At 39.3% G+C, this 25,926-nt stretch overlaps 1 protein-coding gene across 1 annotated transcript in view; it reads left to right on the plus strand.

The window, feature by feature from the left end:
- CTSC (cathepsin C) overlaps positions 1–15,062 on the plus strand; it is a 38,137-nt gene extending 23,075 nt beyond the window's left edge. Inside the window, exons 4-7 of the mRNA XM_058545441.1 lie at positions 2,381–2,536; positions 6,737–6,852; positions 12,465–12,596; positions 13,925–15,062. Of these exons, the coding sequence (XP_058401424.1) occupies positions 2,381–2,536; positions 6,737–6,852; positions 12,465–12,596; positions 13,925–14,427 (907 nt within the window). The 3' untranslated portion in view covers positions 14,428–15,062. The remainder of the gene's footprint in view (positions 1–2,380; positions 2,537–6,736; positions 6,853–12,464; positions 12,597–13,924) is intronic.
- Positions 15,063–25,926: the final 10,864 nt, after the last annotated feature.

Raw genomic sequence — 25,926 nt, forward strand, 5'->3', positions numbered from 1 at the left:
GGTCCACTTTAACTGAACCACACAAATAAGAGATTTCAGACTTTCTTAGTTTTGGAAGGAAAAGATAAATGAATATTGGTAGCAACTTTTCCTGTTTTTTTCTGGTGTGGAATCTGTTGAAAGTGTACATGAGCATATCATCCAAAGCCAGGCCACACTGGCAACAAATGACTCTGCGGCAGAGAGGTGGGGACGTGAGTTCAAAGAGGATGGATTGTACCTGTCGGGAAGAGTGCTGACCAAGATCTAGACTAATTCCTCCCCTCCATTTTGAATTTAGCTTTTAAATTGCTTTGGTTTGATCCTGGAGCAACACATTTCCTATTAAGCTGCTTACTTTCCACCTGATGGTTTAGGATATACTGTGGACTATTGTACTTATTTGATATTTCAAACATTCCCTCATTTAGTGAAGAGGCTGCTAACTGGAGTGTTCAGAACCTGTGTTGCCTCACCTGTAAAATGACCATTGGGACTAAATTACCATCAAGGACTCTTTCGGCTCTTAGTGATCTGTTATTCCATAGTAAGGTACATTATTTTTAGTCTCCTTGGATCTTAAACACTAAAAATAGTAGTGTTTAAGACCTACTTTGTCATTACTGTAATGCACATGGCATATAAAGTTATGATAAAGGGAAGTAGGGATAGTTACTGCTTCTCAGATACTTGTAGTCAGTGAAATAGTGACTCTCATCAGTGGAAAATATTTCAAGATACACATTTATACTTTAAAATTTACTCTTGTGTCTAAAGAAACAAACGACTGTAACTTGTTTTTGTTGTGCATTAGTATTGTCAGAAGTATGTTACAGGCAGTTCTATAATCTACTTAATAAAGGTACCTCACTGGTGTCACACTTTGCAACAAGTGGGAAAGAACTTTGATAAAAACATTATCAATGTGATTGCACATTTTTCTTATTATTTTCAGTGCTACCAGGTTCCTTGGCTATCAAAATACTCTATGAACATCTAATTTAAAAGAGAAAGAAAAGTTCACAGTATGCCTAAGATGTTACTCAGATTAGGTGTATCTTGCTTTGCATAATTGAATGTTAATGGAAGTCTTGGATAGTGAGTCACACTTAAGCCACAGAATCTTTTTAATAGAAATAATATGGTGAATTCTGTAATTCCTAGCATCTGGCACATAGGTGTGGTACATGTTTAAATTAAATGAATAATAAACTCCGCCAATTTTTTTGCTTTGTAAACATGCTCTTTGTATGTTAGATTTATTTATATTGGTATCCAAGCATTTGATATCAGATAAACCAGTGCTTCTCAAATTTTAATGTTATTATGAATCACCTGGGGATCCTGTTAAGATATGCAGATTCTGATTCAGATGGTCTGGGCTGGATACTTAAGAGTCGGCATTTCTAACAAGATTCCAGGTGCTGCTGCTGCTACTGGTTGAAGAATGAAATTTGAGTAACAAGGATATAAACCAAATGTCCATTTGGAATAAAATTTTTTTTCTGGCATCATGTGGTTGTAATGCTTGCCATGCTCTATATACATTATATACAGTTCCTACTGCCCTCCCCCTTGTTTATTATTACAAAGTTACAAAGGTACATTGTAGAAATTGTAGCAGGGGCCGGGGGAAGATGGTGATCCTATGTCACCACTCAGAAATAGCCATGGCGGGCCGGCCCCGTGGCTTAGTGGTTAAGTGTGCGTGCTCCGCTGCCGGCAGCCCGGGTTCAGATCCCGGGTGCGCACCGACGCACCGCTCCTCTGGCCATGCTGAGGCCGTGTCCCACATACAGCAACTAGAAGGATGTGCAGCTATGACAGACAACTATCTAGTGGGGCTTTGGGGGAAAAAATAAATAAATAAAATCTTTAAAAAAAAAAAAAAGAAATAGCCATGGTTGGCATTTTTTTAATGTGCTTATAGTATAAATATATATACTTTCACAAAAATTAATTCTATAACTAAACTTCTTCAATATCCTGCTTTTTAAATTTAATATAGTGTAAACACTCTTCCATATCACAAATAATCTTTTGAACATTTTTACTGAATAAACTATATGGTAAGTGAAGTACCATTATTGATTTAATCAGGCCCTTATTCTAGAGCATTTATTTAGGTTGTTTATAATCTATCACTAGTATAAAAGTGTTTCATCGAACATCCTTATACATTTATTTTAGTTAACTTGAACTTTTATTTTCATAGGAGACATTCCAATTCTAGGCTATTGATATATATACAGATATACATATATAGATTAATATATCCAGTTCCTTCCTGAAAGTTTATACCGCTTTCCACTTAGGCCCAGAGTATAAGAATGCTTATTTTAATGGGGTATGTTTACATCAGTAAAGATTATATCTGAAGCTGTCTTGCTTTTGTTGGCAGGCATTCTAATAGGCTCTACAAATATAACCACAACTTTGTGAAAGCTATCAATGCTGTTCAGAAGTCTTGGACTGCAACCACATACATGGAATATGAGACTCTTACCCTGAAAGAGATGATTAGGAGAGGTGGTGGCCACAGCCGGAGAATCCCAAGGTAATACAGCAAAGCACATCTCTTCATCACTAGTAAAGATATTTGTATTGAAAGACATCCTCCCTTCCAACCAGCTTTCCTTGGGTTGCCCACCATTTTATTGGTCATCCCAACTTAAACTTTTCGTGTTATCTTGTTTCTGACCATCCCCCTCTCCTATTCATTCATACTCTAATGCTTTCCGAGTCCTGTTTATGGTGTCTGCCACTTCCATTACTCTCTTTCCATTTTCTACACTCTGGCTCAGGGCTTTGTCCTCTCTCTCCTGCATCATGGATCAGCCTCCTGCCTCCTGTCTCTTTGGTCTCTTCTCCTCCTTGTCGCCATTCTTAGCTATTCTATGAAATACTGCCAGTTTCATCTTCCTATACCCAGCAATGATTGAGTTGCTACCTACAGTCCAATGAATAAATTTAGCCAGGTCACCAAAGCCATCTAAATTTGGCTGTAACTATATTTACCACCTTGACCTGCTTTCAAACAATATGACACACAACTACTACAAAACGTTCCTTTCGTTTTTCTTCGTTCATATCACTTCTTTTGCCTCAAGTACCCCTCAACTTTCTATAAAAACTGTCACATTTGCCACCTGTAAAAATCTCAAAGTCCTTTCTCTGTTTTAAAGTCCAGCAAAAAATATTCCATATTTATCAATATACCTCTACTACCCTCAGCCAGAAGTAACATTTCCCATCTTTAGCTTGCATACCCCGTGGTATATTTCTTTGGGAAAATTATGTCATTCTTTGAATTTGTATAGTCAGGAATTTGGTAGATTTCTTTTATTCCCTCAAAACTATAGCTGAATTTAGCAGGGTATGTGGTCCCTTAACATTTATTAAATGGTCAAGGATATTTCTGTGATACATCATACCTTGATTCAAGGAGAAATTGATATAACTGAAGGTTGGAGAAGTGGAAACCAATGGGAAGCTAATGGGAGTCAATAAATTGTGTAGATAGGTTATTTTCTCTTAGTATATTGAAACATTTTCCAATATTCAGAGAATATAATGATTATTTCCTTAATATCTGTAGAGTCATTAGTTCAAATTATATTGTTTGAACAGGCAGTGTTCAATTAATTAATCAGTAGGTCAATTAATTGTTAACTAAAATACATTGCTAACTTTTTCATCTGCAGACTAATAATCCTAATGCTCCGGTATTTTTCAACTGTGAGACTGAATGGAGTTTTTATCCTATCCAACTGATAGCATTCTCATAATTCTGCCCCTTTCTCAAAAGAATCTTATACGGTATTTCTCAAAGTGTGTTCTAAGGACTCACTAGTCCATGAGATGCTCTGGTTAATCAAAATTGGGAAAGGGAGCATATCATATCCCTTCTCAAATTCACTAAAGTGAAAGAGTCATACTGTGTCTGTGTGAGGCAGGACGTTGAGACCTGTTCTATAAAACTCCAGAGAAGCATCACAGGCGGTGTTGTCAGCATTTGAGCCTAGGGATACTGGGGCTCCTGCCTGAAAGATTTGAGCCTCAGACACGACTGCTTTGCCACATGTCATGTGCCATGTTTCTGAGGAACTCTTGTGTTAGAGTCTTTCTCCCTCCACCCAACCACCTTTGTTTTAGAGAAGGGCTAGCTTTATGAAGGGCTGCTTTTAAGGCTGAGGCTCCATAGAAGATTTAAGATGAGGAGATGGAATTGAGTGAAGTGGGAAATACTGAAGCAGACATTGTGGTCTAGCTGCTGATTTTCAGTAGCATTTTTGTATGTAAATTAGTTCTGTTATAAGAGTCCAATGACATAATGGAAGCTCTCAGAGATTCTTAACTTGAAGTTTAGGGAGTCTGTGAAACTGCTGAAATTATAGAAACATTTATTGTGCATGGACATCTCTCTGAGTCCAGAGCTTTCAGCAGATTCTTAAAGAATCTGGACACAAATGATTAAGAGCCAATAATGTATACCGTACTTATAATGTTTGTAATTCTCACTTCTCCATCTCCTAAATTCCTCTTTCACTGTCTTCATTTTCACACCATTGAGCTTCATTTGTCACATTGTTTTGTCTGTGTGTGCAATGGTGGGCAAACACTTTGCTTTATAGGATGGTAGGAAGAGGAAGTTAACATTTAAATGCCTGTTTTGTGCCAGATAGTAAGTTAAATGTATCAGTATCATATTTAGTCCTCTTAATAACATGGATGGTGATGATGGTAATCATCATCATAGCTTAATAATTTATTAAGGACTTAGAGACAGGCACTGTTCTAAGCACTTGTTAATCATTATTACATTGAATTTTCGTAACCATCGTTTGAGGGAGGTGTGATTATATACCCATTTTAATAGGAGCCAATCGTAGTTTTGTGATAAGTTGTTTGACGAATGTCACACAGCTAGTAAGTGGTAAAGCCATTTGTAGGAGGTCAGTGTGACTCTGAGATACCTTCCCTGAAATTACATTATGCTGCCAAACTTCACTTCCTTTTTTATCTTTCATATTACTTAGTGTATTCTTAGGTACATACAGGACACTTAGTTAATGTCTATTGATTGACTGAATCTCTTGGTCTCTCAATGTGAAATCACAGAAACTGTTTCCCTCCAGAATTTGTTTACACCCTAGTTTTTATTCATAAATTGCGAAGAAATATCTAAGGTTTGTTTTTTGGTTTGTTTTTTCCCCACCGTCTATCTAAAATTTTCCACAGTGCATAAATTTTATGTACCTTGGTTATTCCATGGGCATTATCCAAGTTATATGTTTTATAACATTGCTATAACTTCTTTGTATTTGTTTTAGTAATTTCTGTATGTCTCATGTCTCTTAATGCTATCTTTCCTATGGTCAAAGACCACCTCATGTTCATCTCTGTATCACGTAGAGCTTCTAGCAATGTCTCTGGCTTGGTTAATATTTTAGTGAAAAATTAATTGACATTTCTGTATGTAATATGCTCTCTATTATATATAGTTCTCAAGGTTATGATTGCTAGTCATGAGTGATTTTTTCTCTATTTCATTTTACTTCCATTTTGTCTTAGCATTAACTTATATCATCTCTAAGAGAAGTGTGTGAGAAAGGGAACCACTTGGGAATAGTTGCAAAGGATGTGAAGAAGTCCTGAAAGAATCTTTGCCAGTGACTAAATGGGAACCTGGTGAAAAACCAACTGTGTAACCACTGAAAAGTTAGAACAGTGTACTATGACAATGCCAAATGTAGCAAGAAATTCAAGTAGTTTACAGTAACAGAAAAATAAATGTTACCACAGTGTAACGGGTGTGGCCTAACAAAAGAGTTGATGGAGCATAGAGAGAAGTGAGTTTTTGTTGGGGGCTGGTGGCTGGGGGCTGCTCTATGAGCAGTCCTTAAAATTAGAAGTTAGGGAAAAACTCTAAGGGGATTTCTTCTAAGCGGTGCGCAACAGGCCTTTTAGATAAAAGGAGCAACAGCACGAAGACATGGAACACGGAGAGCATTTGACAGACTTGGGGGAACTCCAAGAAGTCTAGTGTGTCAAGAGCTAGAGTGCTGTTTGTTTGTTTTAAATCTTTAATACTGAGAAGCTTGTAGAACAATTTTCTCATTTCCAGAAAATGTCTATCCATTATTCATCGTTCTGGGCAACTCTCCTTTTTGTGTCTTATTTTCCAACCATATCATATGAGATGTAATTCTATGATGAGGAAGCAGTTTTGTCTGTTGTTTATGGAGTTAATCTGCCTACTTTCTACTTAGACCTTTTATTTCTGTGCCTACTTCACTTCTTTTACAACCACGTTACTGTCACCACCACCATCTGCTGAGTCAACCATCAGTAATTCCTCTATTTTCTCTGTATCCTTTGTAGGCCATTTTCAACTTCCCATCTTTCTTAGTCAAAATCTGTTGAAAGTAAGAGAATGCAACTCTTTAGGCATACTAAAAATAGCGTCACACTGATTTACGAAACCAGTGTCATTTCATAGGAGAAAATTACTAGATCCTGAAAAAGAAATGGATAATAAAAACCATTTAAACAATTTAGTGGTGTGATCGACATGTTGTATAGTAGACGCATGATTGTGTAATAGACACATTGGAACGCTGATGGGACAAGTGCTGTTTGGGTCTGAATCTAGATCCTAGATAGCCAGGTGGTTGAAATCATAGAATTAGGGGTTAGGAAATCATCCTCAGAGGAAAGACTATATATTGATGTCAAATGTGTATTTCCATCCTAGGCCTAAACCTGCACCACTGGCTGCTGAAATACTTGAAAAGGTTTTACATTTGCCAGCATCTTGGGACTGGAGAAATGTTCGTGGTGTCAATTTTGTTACCCCTGTTCGAAACCAAGGTAAAAAAAAAAAGTCTGATTTTTCATTAATTCATCCTGAAATATTTATTGAACATTGACTGCGTGCTGGACTCTGGGGTAGATTCTAGGGATACAGAGATGAAATGAGCATGATCCACTTTAGTAAAGAAATGGAAAATATATGGCCAATGAATACTCACGTCTTCCTTTTGTATCCATGACAGGCTTTGGTAATAAATAATCTCTCCAACTGAGCTCAGCATTTCTTCAGTATCCTTCTCAATGTACGTTCCAGGTAGCTAATGAAATTAATCAGAGTAATATGTAAGCCAAACTCATTTGCCCTCCTAGTAGGAGAGACTCATGTAGAAACAGAACTGCATACAGCTAAAATTGTCTTCCTTCTGCAAGTGGTTTCCTGGAATCCTTCTTTGCTACCTGTCTTCCCACTTTCTCCCTACTCCCCTGTCGACCATTATTTAGTTTTTAATTACTGTAGAAGCCCAGAAGATGGATTCTAACATTTTTTTTCGGTAAAGTAGATTTTTTTGAGCTTTGTAAAGACCTTTCAATTCACTTTATGTCAGAATGTGACATATGATGATAAGTATTAAGCCAGCTTCCAGAATGGTGGCCTGGGGGCAGAGCCCAGGTTTACCAAAAGTATCACTTTAATTGCATTTTACTAGTTATTTTCAGAAATTGGATACGGTATGAGTAGATTTAATAACTTTTCCTCTAGTAGCACTTGATAGCAAATTATCTTGTTATCCTAAAAGATATCCTAAATTTTAGCCAACAATGCCTTGGAGAATCATTTATATAATACTCAGGTTTATTACTTCTAAGCTCATTTGGAAGATAGTTATAGTAAACATGACTGATTTGTTACTATAAAATAGGTGTAGTATTTGCTGTCTGGAAACGTTCTGATTAGCATCTCCTGAGAGCGTTATAAATTAATAACACCGAAAGATAAATTGTTCTTCCCCTTTCTTAAAAATTCAGTGATAATAAGCCTCTCCCACTTCTCAGCATTTACCACTGACCCTTCAATTCCATCCTCACTGAATTCTTGCCAAGTGTTCTGAGTGTGCAGAGCTTTGAGCGGGTCTGGCAGCAGCCAGTCAGCAAGCTTCCTGTCCTTCATCTGACACCAGAGATCTCATCTCATCTCTTTCCTCTGTACCAGTTTTTCTGAGACTCTTCAGCTCTAGAGAAAGTGTGGATCCTGAAATCCTTCCCTACCTTTTCTTTCCTGGGAAGGACTTCTTTGGAAAGGAGGGATTAGAAATGAGAGAAATCTGAAGGTAATTGAGAAATGAATGGAAAGGGAAATAAAAGGGGTGATGTTAAGAGCGGATTAAAATTTGTCCTCAAACAGATTACCTATACTTATTTGAGAGGATTAAGTGTAAGTACTGCATGTCAGGTGTTGATTATTGAGGGCCTGGCACATAGTTGCTTCTGCTCTGTTAGAGAGTATTTATAGAGGGTCAAATGTGTTAGGAAATTTTTTTTCATGACTCAGGATATAAAGACTAATATGACATGATCCTTGTCGTAGAGACTTACAGTTTAGCAAGACCTGCAAGCAAAACATTAGAATACAGTATGATAACTGCTTTGATAAACTGTTTTTAAAATTCACTGGGAGCATAGGAGAAGGTTGAAAGAAAAGTTTAGTTCCACTCACTTCCCAAAAGATATGATTGAGTGATGAGACAGTAATTCAAAGGAAGGAAATTAGACTTTCTAAAGCCAAATTCTTTGACATTAGTTTTCTTGTAACCTGCTAAATCTATTATTGTCTCCAATGTTGCATATTTTTTGAGTGTTATAAATAGGATTTGTACAGACATGGACAATTTAAAAACAAAGGGCTTTGATAGATTAATTGCTTTTGAGTTGATTCCTTATCTGTAGTATCTTTTCAGATACTTGAGAAAATAATGTACTTAGAAGTTCCTCTTTTGACTTCCTTTTGGTTTTCTGTACTTTATAAGTTGGGAAAAAATTATTTTCTCTTCCTGATAACTGGGCTGCTTGGAAATTTCCACTAACTTTAGGAATACCAGTGTTCCACAAAACCCAGAATTCAAAATTACCCACAGTTAAAGGAATTCACAACTTTTTTCTATTCAGAGCACAAATCAAGATAAATGAAAAAAGAAATTTTGGGAGGACAAATGAGGTTTTACCTTTACACTTGAAAATAGCTTTAAGCACCAGCCTTAGAGCTGGATTTACTTTGAAGTGTGAGAAGGAAGAGAGGCTAGGAAATTGGAAGAGATGGACTTTCTTTGTTCTTCTCCCAGCTGTGCTGTCTTTATTTATTATTGTGTCTTCAAGACAGAAGGGAGTGTCTCTCAGGTCACATTAATTAGGACATGCAGAGTGTTTTCCTAATGTTTAAAATCTAGTTCATTTAATTCTTATTCTACATACTGTTTATACTTTAGAGCTGGAAGGCAGAGATTCTGAACAGTTTACTTCACCCCATTCATTTTACACACAAGATAAAAAGAAATGCCAAAAAAGGTTAAGTGACTTGCCCAGAGTCACACAGCTGAGTGACAAGGCCGGGGGGAGGAGGTGGAAGGAAAGAATCCTGACTTCTTACTCCTAGTTTAGTATGTTCTCTGCTGTTAGAAGGTGTCTGAACATAGTTAAAGTATGTGACAATCACATTATCTCTGTGAGATTGTGGAAATTTGATTACTGCAGAGCTCTGCTAGGCCAGATCCCTTTCTTATTCTTTATTGCATGGTAGTCTTCTTAAGGGGTAATGGTCCTTTTAGAATCTAGATTCTGGCCTTGACTTTTGAAGAGGCCTTAATTACCTTGGCAGCTGACACGTTCTCCTGGGAACATCAGGGGTTTGAGGAAGGTTAATTTCTTTCCTCATTCCCGTAATTTCTCTGTTAACAGAGCACATTCTGAGCCCTTGAATGTACCTGTGGCCTGTCCTCCCACAGTGCTGGCTGGTCAGATGATGGGAGTTTAATGGTTAATACCAAGAGCGATTACTTCCGTGGCTGCCATGGGCCAAGAATGCTTAGTGGCCAAAATGGGCCATTCCAGGCTATCTTGGGATGTTATTTATTATAAGACCCTGATGTCACAAGAAAGGACCACTGGCTTTGGCTATTTACTGTCACTCTTCTAGTTCTTTGATATTCTATTATTTGAAAGAGGGATCCTAAGGATAGTAGTATTTGGATGGTTTTGAAAACAAAATATACAAGTTGATTTTGGTTTATCTAGTAACAAGATGATAGGGAAAGACAATTTAAAACTTTTTAGGGGCCAGCCCGGTGGCGCCAGCGGTTAAGTGTGCGCGCTGCACTGCGGCGGCCCGGGGTTCGCCGGTTCGGATCCCAGGCATGCACCAACGCACCGCTTGTCAGGCCATGCTGCGGCGGCGTCCCATATAAAGTGGAGGAAGATGGGCATGGATGTTAGCCCAGGGCCAGTCTTCCTCAGCAAAAAAAAAAAAAAAAAAGAGGAGGATTGGCAGATGTTAGCACAGGGCTGATCTCCTCACAAAAAAAAAAAAAAAAAAAAACTTTTTAAAAGTAGATACAGACCTATAAACCAAAAAGGACACTAGTCCTGCATTAGGAGTTACTTAGGTACTAGCACCTGCCATCTCTTTGTGACTTTGGAGAGATCATTGCTTCTTTCTGATTCTCAGTGTACACATTATCAAGTGAGTAGGTTGTACACTAGATGAATTGCAAGGCCCCTTCCAAGTGTTTCTCTTCTAATTTTCAGAATTTAGGTGATCCCTCAGCTGCAAAAACAGTATATGATATAGATAAATCGGACATGTTTGTGGGGAGAATTTTGGAGAACATCAGAAATGGTAGCAGTTAAAGTGTAGTAAGGCTCTAATAGACTCTAAGTCTGGGATCTGTGGTATTGTTGAGCTACTTAGAGAAGGCTCACATTAGGATCTAGGGTTCTGCCTCCCTTGGAGCTTAGAAACAAGTAAAGGTTGACTGTTTTCACTGAAGTCACTTTCTTTCCTGGATATAAATATGTATCCACTTGTTGATAACTTGACTCTTCTTTCTGCAAACATGCATTGAGTTCCTTCATTGCATCGGGCACCAAGATGAAGAAAACACATTTCTTGTCAACACCCAAGGAAGTTCACAGTTTAGTTTGAGGAAAACAGTATAAGTAATTTTAAGTAGAGTTGAGGATGTTCGAGGCTGAGCATAGAATATCCTGGCTTTCCTTTGCACTCAGGGAGGGCCATGAAGCAACAGTTACCTGGAGAAGGGAAAAACTGTGTCCCTGATAATATTTTGAATACATAGTATTCTTTCGAATACTTTTCTCTCTAAGGAAGGCAGTTACTAAATTACTAAATTCAGATTTAATAAAGACAATAAAAGCAGCATTCTCTTTACATAGAATGAGTTTTTTGAATTGTAATATTGTCTGTCCATTAATCTTATTTTACATGCATAAGGGAGTGCTCACCATTCAAATAATTTGGTAACTAATAATAATATATTAGTAAATTGAATAACATATCAATTGTGTATAACTGCATTAATACTAATGTCTTGGATTTGGTACAAGCATATCTCTGTGTAGAATTTATATCAGTGGCAGAGGTGAAAGATGCTGTATAATAATAGATTAAAATTATATTCATTTCTTTCTAGAATTATAACAAGTGGAAGTCCCAGTTTTGTTATATACATGCTATATTTTCTTATATATATTTATTTCTTTTTCCCACACATATTGAAGAAACATATAGAAAAATAATATTGTTCATATAAATTACCACATAGTATAACATTTTTCCTTCTCTTGAAATAGCAACTATATTCCTCGCATTTGCTTCTTAAGTAAATGTGTTTTGTCTTTGCCAGAGCATCCAGGTAATAAAAATAAAACTGTTTTCTTTTCCCTTCTCCCCACCTCCATCCAGCTACTTTTATGTTCTTCTCTCCTCTTGGTGACACTTCAGGGGACATGCTGTTACCCTTTTCCCCTTAGAACCAGTCCATTTTCCATTTCACTCCCTCCATCTGTGTTATGTCGTTGCTTCCTCATTGGCTGCCTTAAATACCATATCCGTCATTATAGTTACCCTCTTACCTTTCTTTGGCTTTGTTGTATTTTGCCTCCTTGACTCTGGTTAAATCCAACTCTCTACAATACACCCATACCTGAGCTATTCATAGGGTCAATTCCACCCAACAAGTTGCTTTAGAAATTGCTGCTCTGGAGATATTTAAAAGTTCAACTCACATGTATCTCTCTGTAGTTTTGTCTCAACCTGATGGCTCAGAATGTTGCAGACATAAATCATTTCTTCATTATCAAGAATACTGTCAAATGCTTTGCAGAAGTTAGGAGTTTTTTTCTCCTAAAATATTCTCAAGGAAAGCCCCATATAGTAACGTTGGCCTTTTGATAAAAATTTTAAGCTGAAATCTTAATGTTTGCCTGTAAGGTCAATAGTGTTTGTTGATTGAATCTTCTTTATTGTGCTGATCTTTATGAACAACAGCAACACTCAATATAAATATATTAATGTATCTCATCCACTCAGGTTTTTTTATATTTCTTTGTGAGTGCTTCAGAGGTCTCTTGGGTTATATATCTTTCTTTTCCATCACCAGAATCTTGTGGAAGCTGCTACTCATTTGCTTCTATGGGTATGCTGGAAGCAAGAATCCGTATACTAACCAACAACACTCAGACCCCAATCTTGAGTCCTCAGGAGGTCGTGTCTTGCAGCCAGTATGCCCAGGGTAAGTGTTGTATTTCAGGCACAATTTACCTGTGTGGAGTTGGCCATTGTCGGCAAAGGCAAAAGGATGGTGTAGTAGAGAGTGCACAATGTCTGTAATCAGAAAACCTGGGTGCGAGTTCTGGCACTATCACTTATAAATGAGTGGTTTCTCATGGGATTCACTGCCCCAGCCAGCAAAATGTCAATAGTTACTGTATACTGGATGAGCACTGGCTCTTAGGAGCCTTTTACATACATTACCCAACAAAGCTCAAAACCCTGAAAGAGTAGATATTGTCCCTGTTTATAGAGAGGGAACAGATATGTTGTTCTTTAATATTTTGAAGGCCACACAGCTTCTAAGCATTAGAGTTTCAGTTCCAAATAAGGTCTCACTCCAAAACCTGATTCTTATTAAAACCATACTGACACTGGTTTCTCTCTAGGAGCATTTTAAAGTTCTACACGTGGGCTTCAGAAGAGGGTGATGTAATGTATGTAACAAGCCCAGCTGCCACCCACTGAGGGAGAAACGTTTCCATTTTAAAGTTTTCTGCTGTCAGCCCCAGATTTGGCCACTAGAGAGTTTCTCAGTTCACCAGTGAAACTGCTGGTAAATGATGCTTGTCAGTGAGCTTTTCATTCTTTCTGAAATACTTATTAAACACCAACATTGTGACTTCTTGGCCCTGTGGACTGTGATGTATCAAGAGAGTCCCTACCCTCATGAAGCTTATAGTTAAGTGAGGGAAATAGAAATTAAATAATTATAAGAAAAATGAAGAGAAAGAGCCGGATTACAGATGTGTATAATAGGGCCAGGACTGGAGGAGGGAGATGAGGACCTGATTTAGACTTTTCTGCAGGAGGTGGTCAGAGAAGACTTCCTGAGGAACAGCCGCCATATAGTGTCTGGCTGTTTAATAATGACAGTAATAGCAAACTTACATTGCTTTTACGTGAAGTAACTAATCCTACAAGGAAGTCACTATTGCTATCTATAGTTTACAGATAAGTAAACAGAAGTACAGAGAAGTTAAATTCCTCACATAGTTTCAGACTTGAACCAACATAGTCAGGCTTCAGAGCCTCCCAGTTATTCACTATGCTGTAGCTACCTTCCACATCAGCTGCCAAATACATGTCTGTTAAATAGATGGGGATGAGAGGATAGTTAGCTTGATGGCTAATGGGTGGATGGATGAAGTGATACTTAAATTAAGAACAACTTCCTGGGGTTACATAAAGAATTAATGGAGTAGAAAACACAAAATAGGAAATGGCACAGCTTCTCCTGTGCCCCTTTCTACTAGGGGAATAGTAACTCTGTGTGTTATTCATCCTCAGGCTGTGACGGTGGCTTCCCATACCTCATCGCAGGAAAGTATGCCCAAGATTTCGGGGTGGTGGAAGAGGCGTGCTTCCCCTACACAGGCACCGATTCACCATGCAAACTGAAGAAAGACTGCTTTCGTTACTATTCCTCCGGGTACCACTATGTGGGAGGTTTCTATGGGGGCTGCAATGAAGCCCTCATGAAGCTTGAGCTGGTCCATCATGGGCCCATGGCAGTTGCTTTTGAAGTCTATAATGACTTCCTCCACTACCACAAGGGGATCTACCACCACACTGGTCTGAGAGACCCTTTCAACCCCTTTGAGCTGACTAATCATGCTGTTCTGCTGGTGGGCTATGGCACTGACTCGGCCTCTGGGCTAGATTACTGGATTGTTAAAAACAGCTGGGGCACCAGCTGGGGCGAGGATGGTTACTTCCGGATCCGCAGAGGAACTGATGAGTGTGCAATCGAAAGCATAGCTGTGGCAGCCATGCCAATTCCTAAATTGTAGAGTATACCTCCCAGCGTTTCTTACTGACCCCTGTCAATCATGAGAGGGGACGGATTTATTCAGACTGGAGACTTTGACAGCAGCAATTTCAGAAGATTACAAATAGATTCCTTTGAAGATTTTTGCCTTTAAAATGAAAACCGCCCTTGGGGCTGGCCTGGTGGCATAGTGGTTAAGTGCCCGCGCTCGGCTTCAGTGGCCCGGGGTTTGCAGGTTCGGATCCTGGGCGTGGACCTACACACCGCTTATGAAGCCATGCTGTGGCAGGCATCCCACATATAAAGTAGAGGAAGATGGGCACAGATATTAGCCCGCAGCCAATCTTCCTCAGAGAAAGAGGAGGATTGGCAACAGATGTTAGCTCATGGCTAATCTTTCTCACCAAAGAAAAAAGAAAACCACCCTTGATTTTAATATACCTTCCCATCAACCACTGGCCTACTTTTTTCTAAGTACTCAATTAATTGAGGTTTTTACGTATGATGGTGAGCCATGAAGTAATGGATTTTGCTAATCATTTATAATTCAAACAGATGCTATATTTTAAAAAAATCTATGTGAAAGCACAGGCTTATTTTTAAATTGTATAAATCACAAGAAAATATGGAAATGATTATTAAATTTTTAAAAACTTTGTTAATGTTCAGGTGATATGTGTTAAAGAATTTGTGTGTGTGTGCTTAAGAGAATTTTTACTACTATCTCCAGTTAGATTCACTTGTGTCACTTATGTAAATACTTCAAGAAGGAAGAGCATTTTAGGGTATTTCAATTAAAAACAGCAAAACTGTGAACCTTTACAATAGAGGGTGTGCTCACATAATGACTAGTGAACCCTTAAGTCATCTCCTGGATATTTGATGAGCCAGAGGCCGTGAGGAAAAGAAATAGGAGGTTTTGATAAAAATCTGGATATCGGTTAAACTTTTTATGGTGTATCTTGCATTTGGAAGTATTGGTTAGCCCTTCACTGCGTGAGCAATAATGGCTTAATTAGTGGAATATTAGCATTTTGGATTTGGACAGATCTTTGGGATCCCCAAGGGATATTTCACAGTGATATGAAACCACTATGCTGAGTAAACAGATGGCATCTATTAGAAATGATAGGCAAAATTAAGCAGTCAGAACTCTAAATATAAACAAGAACCACAATCTTTTTGGAGCTGGAAGGGACCCCAGAGATCAGGCAATCCAACCTCCTCTGCACAGAAAAAGAGACTAGGGCTTAGAGGGCAAGTGACTTGTCTAAGGTCACACAGCTGGTAAGTGACAGAGTCATGATTAGAACCTAGATGTTCTAAGTCCAGTTCTCCTTGAGAGCCTTAGACACCAAATCTCAGCACTTCCCACCAGAATATCCAGAATAACCAGGGGTACTAGATGCATGCTTGGAAATTTCACTGTGAGATATGAAGTCTCAGAGTTTTGTCTTAGACGTCATATACTTTTTGTATTACAGTTGACTACATTCATGACATTTTTACTCTCCTTGAGCTGAAGTATTATTCCAAAAGTTTGCCCCATGTTTCAAGTGTCGCTTCTTGGGCCTCCTGGCACACTGCCACATACTTTTCACCTTTTCGGCACGTGATGACACAAAGCAGTAAGCAGTCTGCATGGTAAGCGTAGCCAGGGCCTTTATCATCTGGAAGGCCTCCAAGGAGCTGTGTTTTCTTTGTTGCTGTTACTGATTGAATGTAATTTTAGTCCTGCTTTATGCTTAGCCTTGTCACTATATGAAAGTGTAAAGAGACTTTGAAATCAAGTATGAATTTATTTTTCACTAAAATTTATAAAGATGCTGCCTGTCAGCTTAACAGGTAAGGTGTTTTTTTGTGAGGAAGATCAGCCAGGAGCTAACATCCGTGCTAATCCTCCTCTTTTTGCTGAGCAAGACCGGCTCTGAGCTAACATCCATTGCCAATCCTCCTCCTTTTTTTCCCCCAAAGCCCCCCAGTAGATAGTTGTACGTCATAGTTGCACATCCTTCCAGTTGCTGTATGTGGGACGTGGCCTCAGCATGGCTGGAGAAGTGGTGCGTCGGTGCGCGCCCGGGATCCGAACCCGGGCCGCCAGTAGTGGAGCGCGTGCACTTAACCGCCAAGCCACGGGGCCGGCCCAACAGGTAAGGTTTTATTTAACATGTACGCATAAGCTTATCCTCTGGTTTTCTACTTGGACAGCCATCAGCTAACACATACGAGAGCAAGTCATGAAGATGCAGTACACTCAGGCTTTTGCACAATTTCATGAGGGGCTCTTAAGAAAAATCATTGCTGCTGTCATTCAGTAAATGCTTTAGGAAATATTGAAAGACTTAAATACAGGTGTGAACCTAACTGGCAATGGGAAGCAGATCTCACAAGCATGATCAGTTTGAGGACAAGCAATAATTTGAAGAGGGCTGAAGTTTTCAGAGATTCCAAGAAAGGTTGCCCAGAACGAGAGCTCAAGTTACACTGCACTTCAGCCTGCATTTGTGTGCTGGAGGAGTCTGCTTTTCTTATGTCTATACAACAGAAAGATCACTATTTCATGCACAGTGATGAAATTCATTAAAGATGGTGACTCAATGGAACATCGTGGTTCCTCAAGCCATATGATTAAACTGTTAAGCTGTACAAAAGGCAGCAAGTTTCATTACCTAAAACTTGTTTATATTGGTGCTGATAGAACATATAATCAAAGTCTGTTGACAAATGGAGCTCTGGAAAAAATGGGATGGGAATTCTGGCTAACCTCCCCAAAGACATTCCCAGAAAAACTGTAGTGATAATATGCATGGATGATACCACAGGCCACAAAGAAAAATAAAGTTTAGCTGGGCGGTCTAGCACAAATGTGATAATGACTCTGGTGCCTTAGTGCCTGGATAAGGTTTATTAGCCGAGGAACCTTAGGCAGTTTCCTTCCCCTTCCTGGGCTTCGGTTTCCTCATCTGTGGAATGGAGATAATGGGGTAGTTTTCACTCACTGTCTGAACTCTCACTCCCTAAACTTTTGCCATTGCAACAAAGGAACCAAATGGATTTGCACTTTTGTTTCACGTTTGTTTTATTTAAGATCAGGCCTTTGAACATTCCAAGTGGCTGATGTAAAGTAAATGCAGATAATGAAGTTCCCCTGGCCATCTAAACTTGCTCACTGAACTCTGTCTGACCTCTAACCACTGAACTCGGGAGCTGAAGAGATCTGGAAAGTAAGGAATAGGTGTACTTACTTCACAGACTTCTCTGAGGGGGAAATGCCTTCATATATGCAAAGTATGTAGAGCAGTGCTTGGAACATAGTAAGGACCATATACATATTAGTTATTCAGATCATCTTTTCTGAATCCAAATTGTAAAATAACCTTTTGCTATGGGGAAGCAGCTAAGACATGTACTATTAATAAGCAACCTCTACCCTACTATGAGAGGGGGTTTTTAGAAAGGGAGAAAAGAACCAATAGAGGAACACTGGCACAAAGAAACCCACAGAAAAAACCTTCAAAAACTGAATTTGGGATATGATTTTGATTTTTTGGTATAGAGGTTTTTACATCCCCCACTGCACCGCTGCTTCTGCTGTTGCTTTTATGGAGAGAAGAACAAGTGTGAGAGGCGATCAGGTTTAGATGGCTACAGCAGAGATGAAAATCAGGCCCCCACTGACTGTACAGTCACTGTCACTTGGAAGCAAAAATGACTAAGGTTAATCTAATGTTGTAACAATTTCATTTTCCTACTCAGGATTTTCCTGTTAGGATAAGGTAAACTAACCAATAGTGCTGAAAGGTCATCTAGTCCACATCTGTCACTAAAATAAAAATGGGCTTGTGAGGTGAAGTAACATGCCCGGGATTCCAGCTAATAAAGATAAATCTAGACCCCAGTGTATCCAGAACTTTCTACTCTACCTGCTGCCTCCCAATTAAGAAAAATGGAGAAAGAAATCTAAATGTTGGGAGACAAATAACCTCACCTTGTTCTGTAAAGTCATTTCTAAGATCCTTTCCAGCTCCCAGAAATCCTATTCTCGGCTCTAAGCTCCCAGCCGTGTGTTTGGAAGGTTTCATTTGACAGTTTTCCTCTAACTATAATGAGGTTTATGTTTATATTTCTTAACTGCAGTAAAGATTTATTTTTTGTCTAAAGCTAGGTAGAAACTTCCTGACCAAGATGGAGAGCTTTAAACTTTCAAATTCTTCTGCTCTGAAGGGAAGTGCATGGACTTGAAATTGTATATGGTGTCCGTGGTGGGTCAAGTTAGCCATTGGGCCTTAGTTTTATTAGCTATAAAATATTAACTTCATTGAACTGTAGTTCTGACTGAAAGTGTGAATTTGCCTGGACTGTAAAATAATTGAAACCTGGGGCTGGCCCCATGGCGTAGCGGTTAAGTGCACGCGCTCCGCAGCTGGTGGCCTGGGTTCGGATCCTGGGTGCGCACCGATGCACTGCTCGTCAGGCCATGCTGTGGCGGTATCCCATATAAAGTGGAGGAAGATCCACATGGTTGTTAGGTCAGGGCTGATCTTCCTCACAAAAATAAAAAAAATAATTGAAACTCAGCAGAAATTCTGGCCATGCTACACAATGTCCTCATGATGACAGCAAACCAAAATTGCTGGAGATAAAGTAGCTCTTGGACAGAAAATGCAACACATGCCTTTGTTGGTGTCTCTTTTTCCTTTCAGAAGTCCATTTATTAAGATCCCTTTTCTTCAAATGCTTTTTAAGAGTTAGCAGAAGTGAGAAATTTAACCTCTCCTTTTCCGATTTTGAGGACGTGATGCTGATGCAATACTTTGATTTTGAACTTTCTGTCCTAAAAGACAATTTGTTTTTTGAAATTCAATTCTATAGGTAGTTGAATGGGGAAAGAGTGTGATATACTCCAGATTTCCCAAGTTGAGTAAAAAAAGCAGACTTCTTCCTTCCTCTAATGCAAAAGGTCTAAAGAGATTGAAATCCTAGCAATCAATAGAAAAGAAATAAGTTGGGGAAATAGCCTTCCCCTGAGGAAATCAGGAAAATGCCATGAAGCTGAGGTTTTGCATTAAAGTAATCATTGAGATGATTTATTTTTTTCCTGTAATGTATTTTCTGAACCTTCAAAAGTATTGAATAGTTTCAGTGTAGTGTAACATAAATGATAGAAAATGAATGCTTTTAGTATCAGATTTTTAAACCCCCCTTCTCTCCTTTGTGGCGTTTCTGGAAAGCTAAAAGAAAAGCCTATTTTTCCTTTTGATAACTATTCCTCTGCCATCATAAGAAATGCACAGTATTCCCAAGACACAATGTGTTTTGTGTGGACACAATCCCAGTTCTGCAGGCTAAAATTCAGTTGAATAACAAGGATGAGTCTATGGAGAGAAAGGAAACAAAACAGTGTTTTGCCCTGAAAAGCGCATGGACTTGGGGATCAGTCTTTCCTCCTCCAAAGTTTGTTATTTGGACCTTAGTTCAGTTACCAAACAGATCTCCAGTCCTCAGTGTTCGCCTATTAAAAGATGATGCTGATACCTACTTTCAAGTGTTGTGGCAAGGTTTGAAAGAAGCACTGAGTCTTTATAGATTTGCTGCCTTGTGAAAAAAAGGTTTCAAGTGCTTTACAAAGGCAAAGATGCAGTACCAAATAAGTTAAAAATAGGTGAGTGAACTGAAGTAAAGGAAGATTGGTAGGAAAGTAGGATATGACTGTGAGCAAAGTCTGTACAGAGTCTAGTCCATTACCTGATATGTGGGGGATCACACTTCAACAGTGGTTGTCAACCAGAGGTGATTTGGTCCCTCAGGGGACATTTGGCAATGTGTGTAGACATTTGGGTTGTCACATGGGGAGAGGAGATGCACTCAACAATGAAGAATTATCCGGCCCTAAATGGCAATAGTGCCAAGGTTGAAAAAGCCTGCTCTGCCACATGCTAACTCCGTTATACTTTTTTTCTAGCACCAAATAAATGTTATAGATTTTGGAGGAAGGAGAGAATTCTGAGGGCTAAAGTTATCCCAGAAGCTTCCAGAGAGTACAGGCATATCTCGGAGATATTGTAGGTTCACTTCCAGACCACCGCAATACAGAAAATATTGCAATAAAGCAAGTCAAATGAATTTTTTGGTTTCCCAGTGCATATAAAAGTTGTGTTTACACTATAGTCTATTAAGTGTATGATAGAATTATGTCTAAAAAAAGTACATACCTTTATTAAAAAAATACTTTATTGCTAAAAAATGCTAACCCTCATCTGAGCCTTTAGCCTGTTATAGTCTTTTGCTAGTGGAGGGTCTTGCCTCGATGTTGATGCCTGTTGACTGATCAGAGTGGTGGTTGCTGAAGGCTGGGGTGGCTGTGACAATTTCTTAAATAAGACAACAATGAAGTTAGCCATATCAATTGACTCTTCCTTTCATGAATGATTTCTCTGTAATATGTGATGCTGTTTGATAGCATTTTACCCACAGTAGAACTTCTTTCAAAATTGGAGTCAATCCTTGCAAACTCTGCCGCTGCTTTATCAACTCAGTTTATGTAAATTCGAAATCCTTTGTTGTCATTTCAACAATCTTCAAAGCATCTTCACCAGAAGTAGATTCTATCTCAAGAAACTACTTTTCTTTGTTCATCCATAAGAAGCAACTCCTTAGCTTGTTGAAGTCTTATCATGAGATTGCAGCAATTCAGTCACCTCTTCAGGCTCCACTTCTAGTTCTAGCTCTCTTGTAATTTCCATCACATCTGCAATTACTTCCTCTACTGAAGTCTTGAACCCCTCAAAGTCATCCATGAGGGTTGGAATCAACTTCTTCCAAACTCTTGTTAACGTTGATATTTTGATGTCTTTCCATGAATCACAAATGTTTTTCATGGCATCTAGAATGGTGAATCCTTTCCAGCAGGCTTCCAATTTACTTTGCTCAGATCCATCAGTGAAATCACCGCCTATGGCAGCTATAGCCTTACAAAATCTATTTGTTAAATACTGACTTGAAAGTCAAAACAAGTTCTTGAGTAATTCATGGGCTGCAGAATAACATTGTGTTAGCAGGCATGAAAACAACATTCTTCTCATTGTACATCTCCATCAGAGCTCTTGGGTAACCAGGTGCATTGTCAACGGGCATTAATATTTTGAAAGGAATCTTTCTTTCTGAGCAGTAGGTCTCAACCGTGGGCTTAAAATAGTCAGTAAACCATGTTGTCAACAGATGTGCTGTCATTCAGGCTTTGTTGTTCCATTTATAGAACATAGGCAGAGTAGATTTAGCGTAATTCTTAAGGGCCTTAGGATTTTCAGAATGGTAAATGAGCATTGGCTTCAACTTAAAGTCACCAGCTGCCTTAGCCTCTAACAAAGCTTTGTCCTTTGAAACTTTGAAGCTAGGTGTTGACTACTCTTCTCTAGCTATGAAAGTCCTAGCTGGCATCTTCTTCCAATATAAGGCTGTTTCATCTACATTGAAAATCTGTTGTTTGGTGTAGCCATCTTCGTTAATTATCTTAGCTAGATCTCCTGGATAACTTGCCACAGCTTCTACATCAGGACCTGCTGCTTCACCTTGCACTTTTATGATATACAGACATCCTTCCTTAAACTTCATGAACCAACCTCTGCTGGCTTCAAACTTTTCTTCTGCAGCTTCCTCACCTCTCTCAGCCTTCATAGAATTGAAAAGAGTTGGGCCTTGTTCTGGATTAGGTTTTGGCTTAAGGGAATGTTGTGGCTGGTTTGATCTTCTATCCAGACTACTAAAACTTTCTCCATATCAGCAATGAGGCTCTTTTTCTTTTTTTTTTTGTGAGGAAGATCAGCCCTGAGCTAACATCCGTGCTAATCCTCCTCTTTTTGCTGAGGAAGACCGGCTCCAAGCTAACATCTATTGCCAATCCTCCTCCTTTTTATTTCCCCAAAGCCCCAGTAGATAGTTGTATGTCATAGTTGCATATCATTCTAGTTGCTGTATGTGGGACGCGGCCTCAGCATGGCTGGAGAGGCGGTGCGTCGGTGCGCGCCCGGGATCCGAACCCGGGCCGCCAGTAGCGGAGCGCGCACACTTAACCGCTAAGCCATGGGGCTGGCCCCTGTTTTTCTTATCATTTGTGTATTCACTGGAGTAGCATTTTTAATTTCCTTCAAGAACTTTTCCTTTGCATTCACAACTTGGCTAATTATTTGATGCAAGAGGCTTAGCCTTTGGCCTATCTCGGCTTTTGACATGCCTTCCTCAGTAAGCTTAGTCATTTCTAGCTTTTGATTTAAAGTGAGAGACATGTGACTCTTCCTTTCACTTGAACACTTAGAGGTTATTAATTGACCTAATTTAAATATTGTTGAGTCGGCAGGGAATAGGGAGGCCCAAGGAGAGGGAGAAAGACAGGGGTTGGCTGGTCAGTGGAGCAGTCAGAACACATACAACATTAATGAATAAGTTCACCATTTTATATGGGCACGATTCACGGTGCCCCAAAACGATTGCAATAGTGACATCAAAGATCATTGTTCACAGATCACCATAGCAAATATGATAATAATGAAAATATTTAAAGTATGGCAAGAATTACCAAAATGTGACACAGAGACACAAAGTGAGCAAATGCTGTTGGAAAATGGCCCCAATAGACTTGCTTGACGCAGGATTGCCGCAAACCTTTAACTTGTAAAAAAACACAACGTCTGTGAAGTGCAATAAAGCAAAGCACAATAAAATGAGGTATGCCTGTATATGAGACCTGAGCTGAGCTGTGAAGAATCAAGAGGAGTAGTAGAAGACACATGAGGACCAGGGAGTGGGGGAAGATTGAAGTAATGACAGAAGATAGGGCACTTCCCTTCAGTTTCAAGATGACAAGCTGAGCCCTTGCTGCAGCAGCCCCCACCAAATAGGAACTCACTGATACGATTTTAAAAAATTATAAAACTTATTATATACGTAGCCATAATTTATAGCAAGAATGGGGCTCATTAGTGCACCAGACATTGGATGAATCTTTATTTAAAAAAAGGAGGAGGGGAGAAAATGGGAAAATAGAATGATAATTGGAGGCCCATGGAAAATTCTGCCATAGAAAATGGCGCCACACCATGTCAACTCGCCAAACATTTGATCAGGATAAAGGCAAGAAGGAAAGAGGTAGATTGTACTATTTTTGGTTAAAAAGACCATTTGTTTAAAGCATTGATCCTTCACCCTTGCTAGGTCATGAAGCATGGACCCTTTTGAGACTGATAAAAACCATGGATCCTATCTCCTGAAAAATGCACATACTTATCCTAAATTGTGCATAAAATTTCAGCAGGCTCTTGGAGACTCACAAACCTCGGTACAGTATGCTTTGTGTATACGGGTGCTTTTTCTCCCAGCAAGTAGCCATTCCAAAGTGCAGATGTTTTCACTGTTTTCTTTCAACTACAGGCTGGGAGGAACCATTGCAAAGGCTTGGCAGATGGGATTCAGGAAGCCTGTACCAGGTAGACAACTCAACTTCGAGTGGTAATCGCACTCTTTGTTAGATCCGGTTTGGAAACTGAGATGCCCATTTGTTCCTGGATCCTAGCATTTCCCAGCCCCTTATCCGGGTTTCTCTGGGGTTAGGACCTAGTCTCACTCCTGCGATAGTGTCTCTGACCACTAAAGCCCTACCTGGTAACTACGGTCCTTCCACCAATGGAGAGACTCGTCTGATGCCCACTGTCTGCCTTCAGGAATTCTCCATTTTGTGCAGCCCTTGGATTCCCCATCTCTGTGCTCCTGCCATCCACAGGAGCAACAACGTTTCTTCCCTCACCCCTTGAACCTGCTGCTGCCTCCTTACCTTGACTGCCCACTGCAGCAGCTTCACCCAGTGGATACCTCTAAGTGCCAAACTCTATTTTATTTCTGCACCCAGTTGTGGTGCACACCAAAAACAGTTCTGTTTTTATTGATAAAAATAATATCTGCCATTTCTCAAGGTCTTACTTTGTGCCAGAGGGTGTGGTTAGCCCTATATATACAATGTTTCATTCAATTCCTTGTAAAGATCCCGTTTTACAGATAAGGAATCAGAGCAGTTAAGTAACTTGCCCTAGATCACAGAGCTCATCTATTTACGTGATATTTGAACCCAGGTATCTTTGTTCTAGAACCACAGCTCTGAACTACTCTATGCTTCCTCCCTGAAGATGTCCTTCCCATGTCTTCCTCAGTGGTGTGTTGCTTTTTCAGGTCCTGGTCCCTTTTGTTCTTCCTTGTCTTTTTGTAGGTAACTATCATACTTGCACAAGCCCTGAGAGGTAAGGAGATGCCTTCAGCATCTTAAATCAGGATGAATAAAAGAAGGGTGGTCTCAGAGATAGAGAGAGGTTAAGTCAGGGGAGGAACTGTGAGAAAGGGATGACATACTCTATTTTAAACACGTTGAATTTCAGCTGACCACTGCAAAAGCAGTAAAAGCTTTTCCTTTCAGCAAGTGTCTCACCAGAAATGTGATAGCAGTTCTTAGGAAGCATTTGGCAAATCTAATGTTTAGCAGATTTGCAACAATCGCTATAAGCTCAAATGGAAGCTATTTTCTGGCGGTGCACTCGGCCCTCCAAGGGGGAGTGGGTTGTTATCCTTGGAGCGCAATGGCAAGGAAGGTATGAAGGACAGCAACATTCATTCCAGTATAAAAAATAAATAAATAAAAGAAGAAAGATGACTGAGGCCCTCTCTGCTGTATTTTGTGTACCTCAGGGTGTTGGTTGAAAGACACCAACCCAGGATGTGTTCACAGAACACATTGGGTTCACAGAAAGTTTCACCTTAATCTGGGCACTCAGTGATTTCTTTCTTGTCTTTGACCTGCCCACCTGTTGGGCTTTTGAAGTTTGAGATAGTAAAAGAATAAAAAAGAAAGAGCCCCTGCAGTTTTTGTATGAATTTTTATTGAATTCAGCCAAGAGCCCTTTGGCATGAAGAGTGCTGGCTTTGGCCAGCGTCCAGAAAACATGTCTTAGGAGGATCCTCTCTGTTTTTGTTTTGCAGCAACTTTGCGCAATTAATCACAGCATTATTTACAGTTATAAAAAGTTGGAAACAACCTAGAGGTCCAACAAATAGGAAATAGATCATTTGTAGTATGCAAGCCTGACAGTATATTATACAATACTAAAAATAACTCTGCCGCCAGTGTAGCAAAACTAGGAAGTGTTTATGTTCTAATATGTAGAAAAATGATGCTGTGTTTTGTTGTGCAAAATGGAAATGGACATGTAAGCACCTTCAAAAGGGCAGGAGGATTATGAATGGCTAAACAAGTTATTTCCTTTATTGTTTTTGTTGTAACAGCTATGTTATAAATAGCAGAAAATGTAATCAAAACTTGCATGACCAAGAAGCCCTCATCACATAAATATGCTCCAGTGTCTCTCCCCTCATAAAAACGCCACCAACTTTTCATCCTATTGCAAAAACCATATTATTCTTTCCTTCTCTCAACAGCTAAGCTTCTTCTAAGAAGTTTCTTTTACCTTCTCACTTTGTGTTTTCT

This window comes from Diceros bicornis, chromosome 7, assembly GCF_020826845.1.
Source record: "Diceros bicornis minor isolate mBicDic1 chromosome 7, mDicBic1.mat.cur, whole genome shotgun sequence".
NCBI classification, from domain to species: domain Eukaryota; kingdom Metazoa; phylum Chordata; class Mammalia; order Perissodactyla; family Rhinocerotidae; genus Diceros; species Diceros bicornis.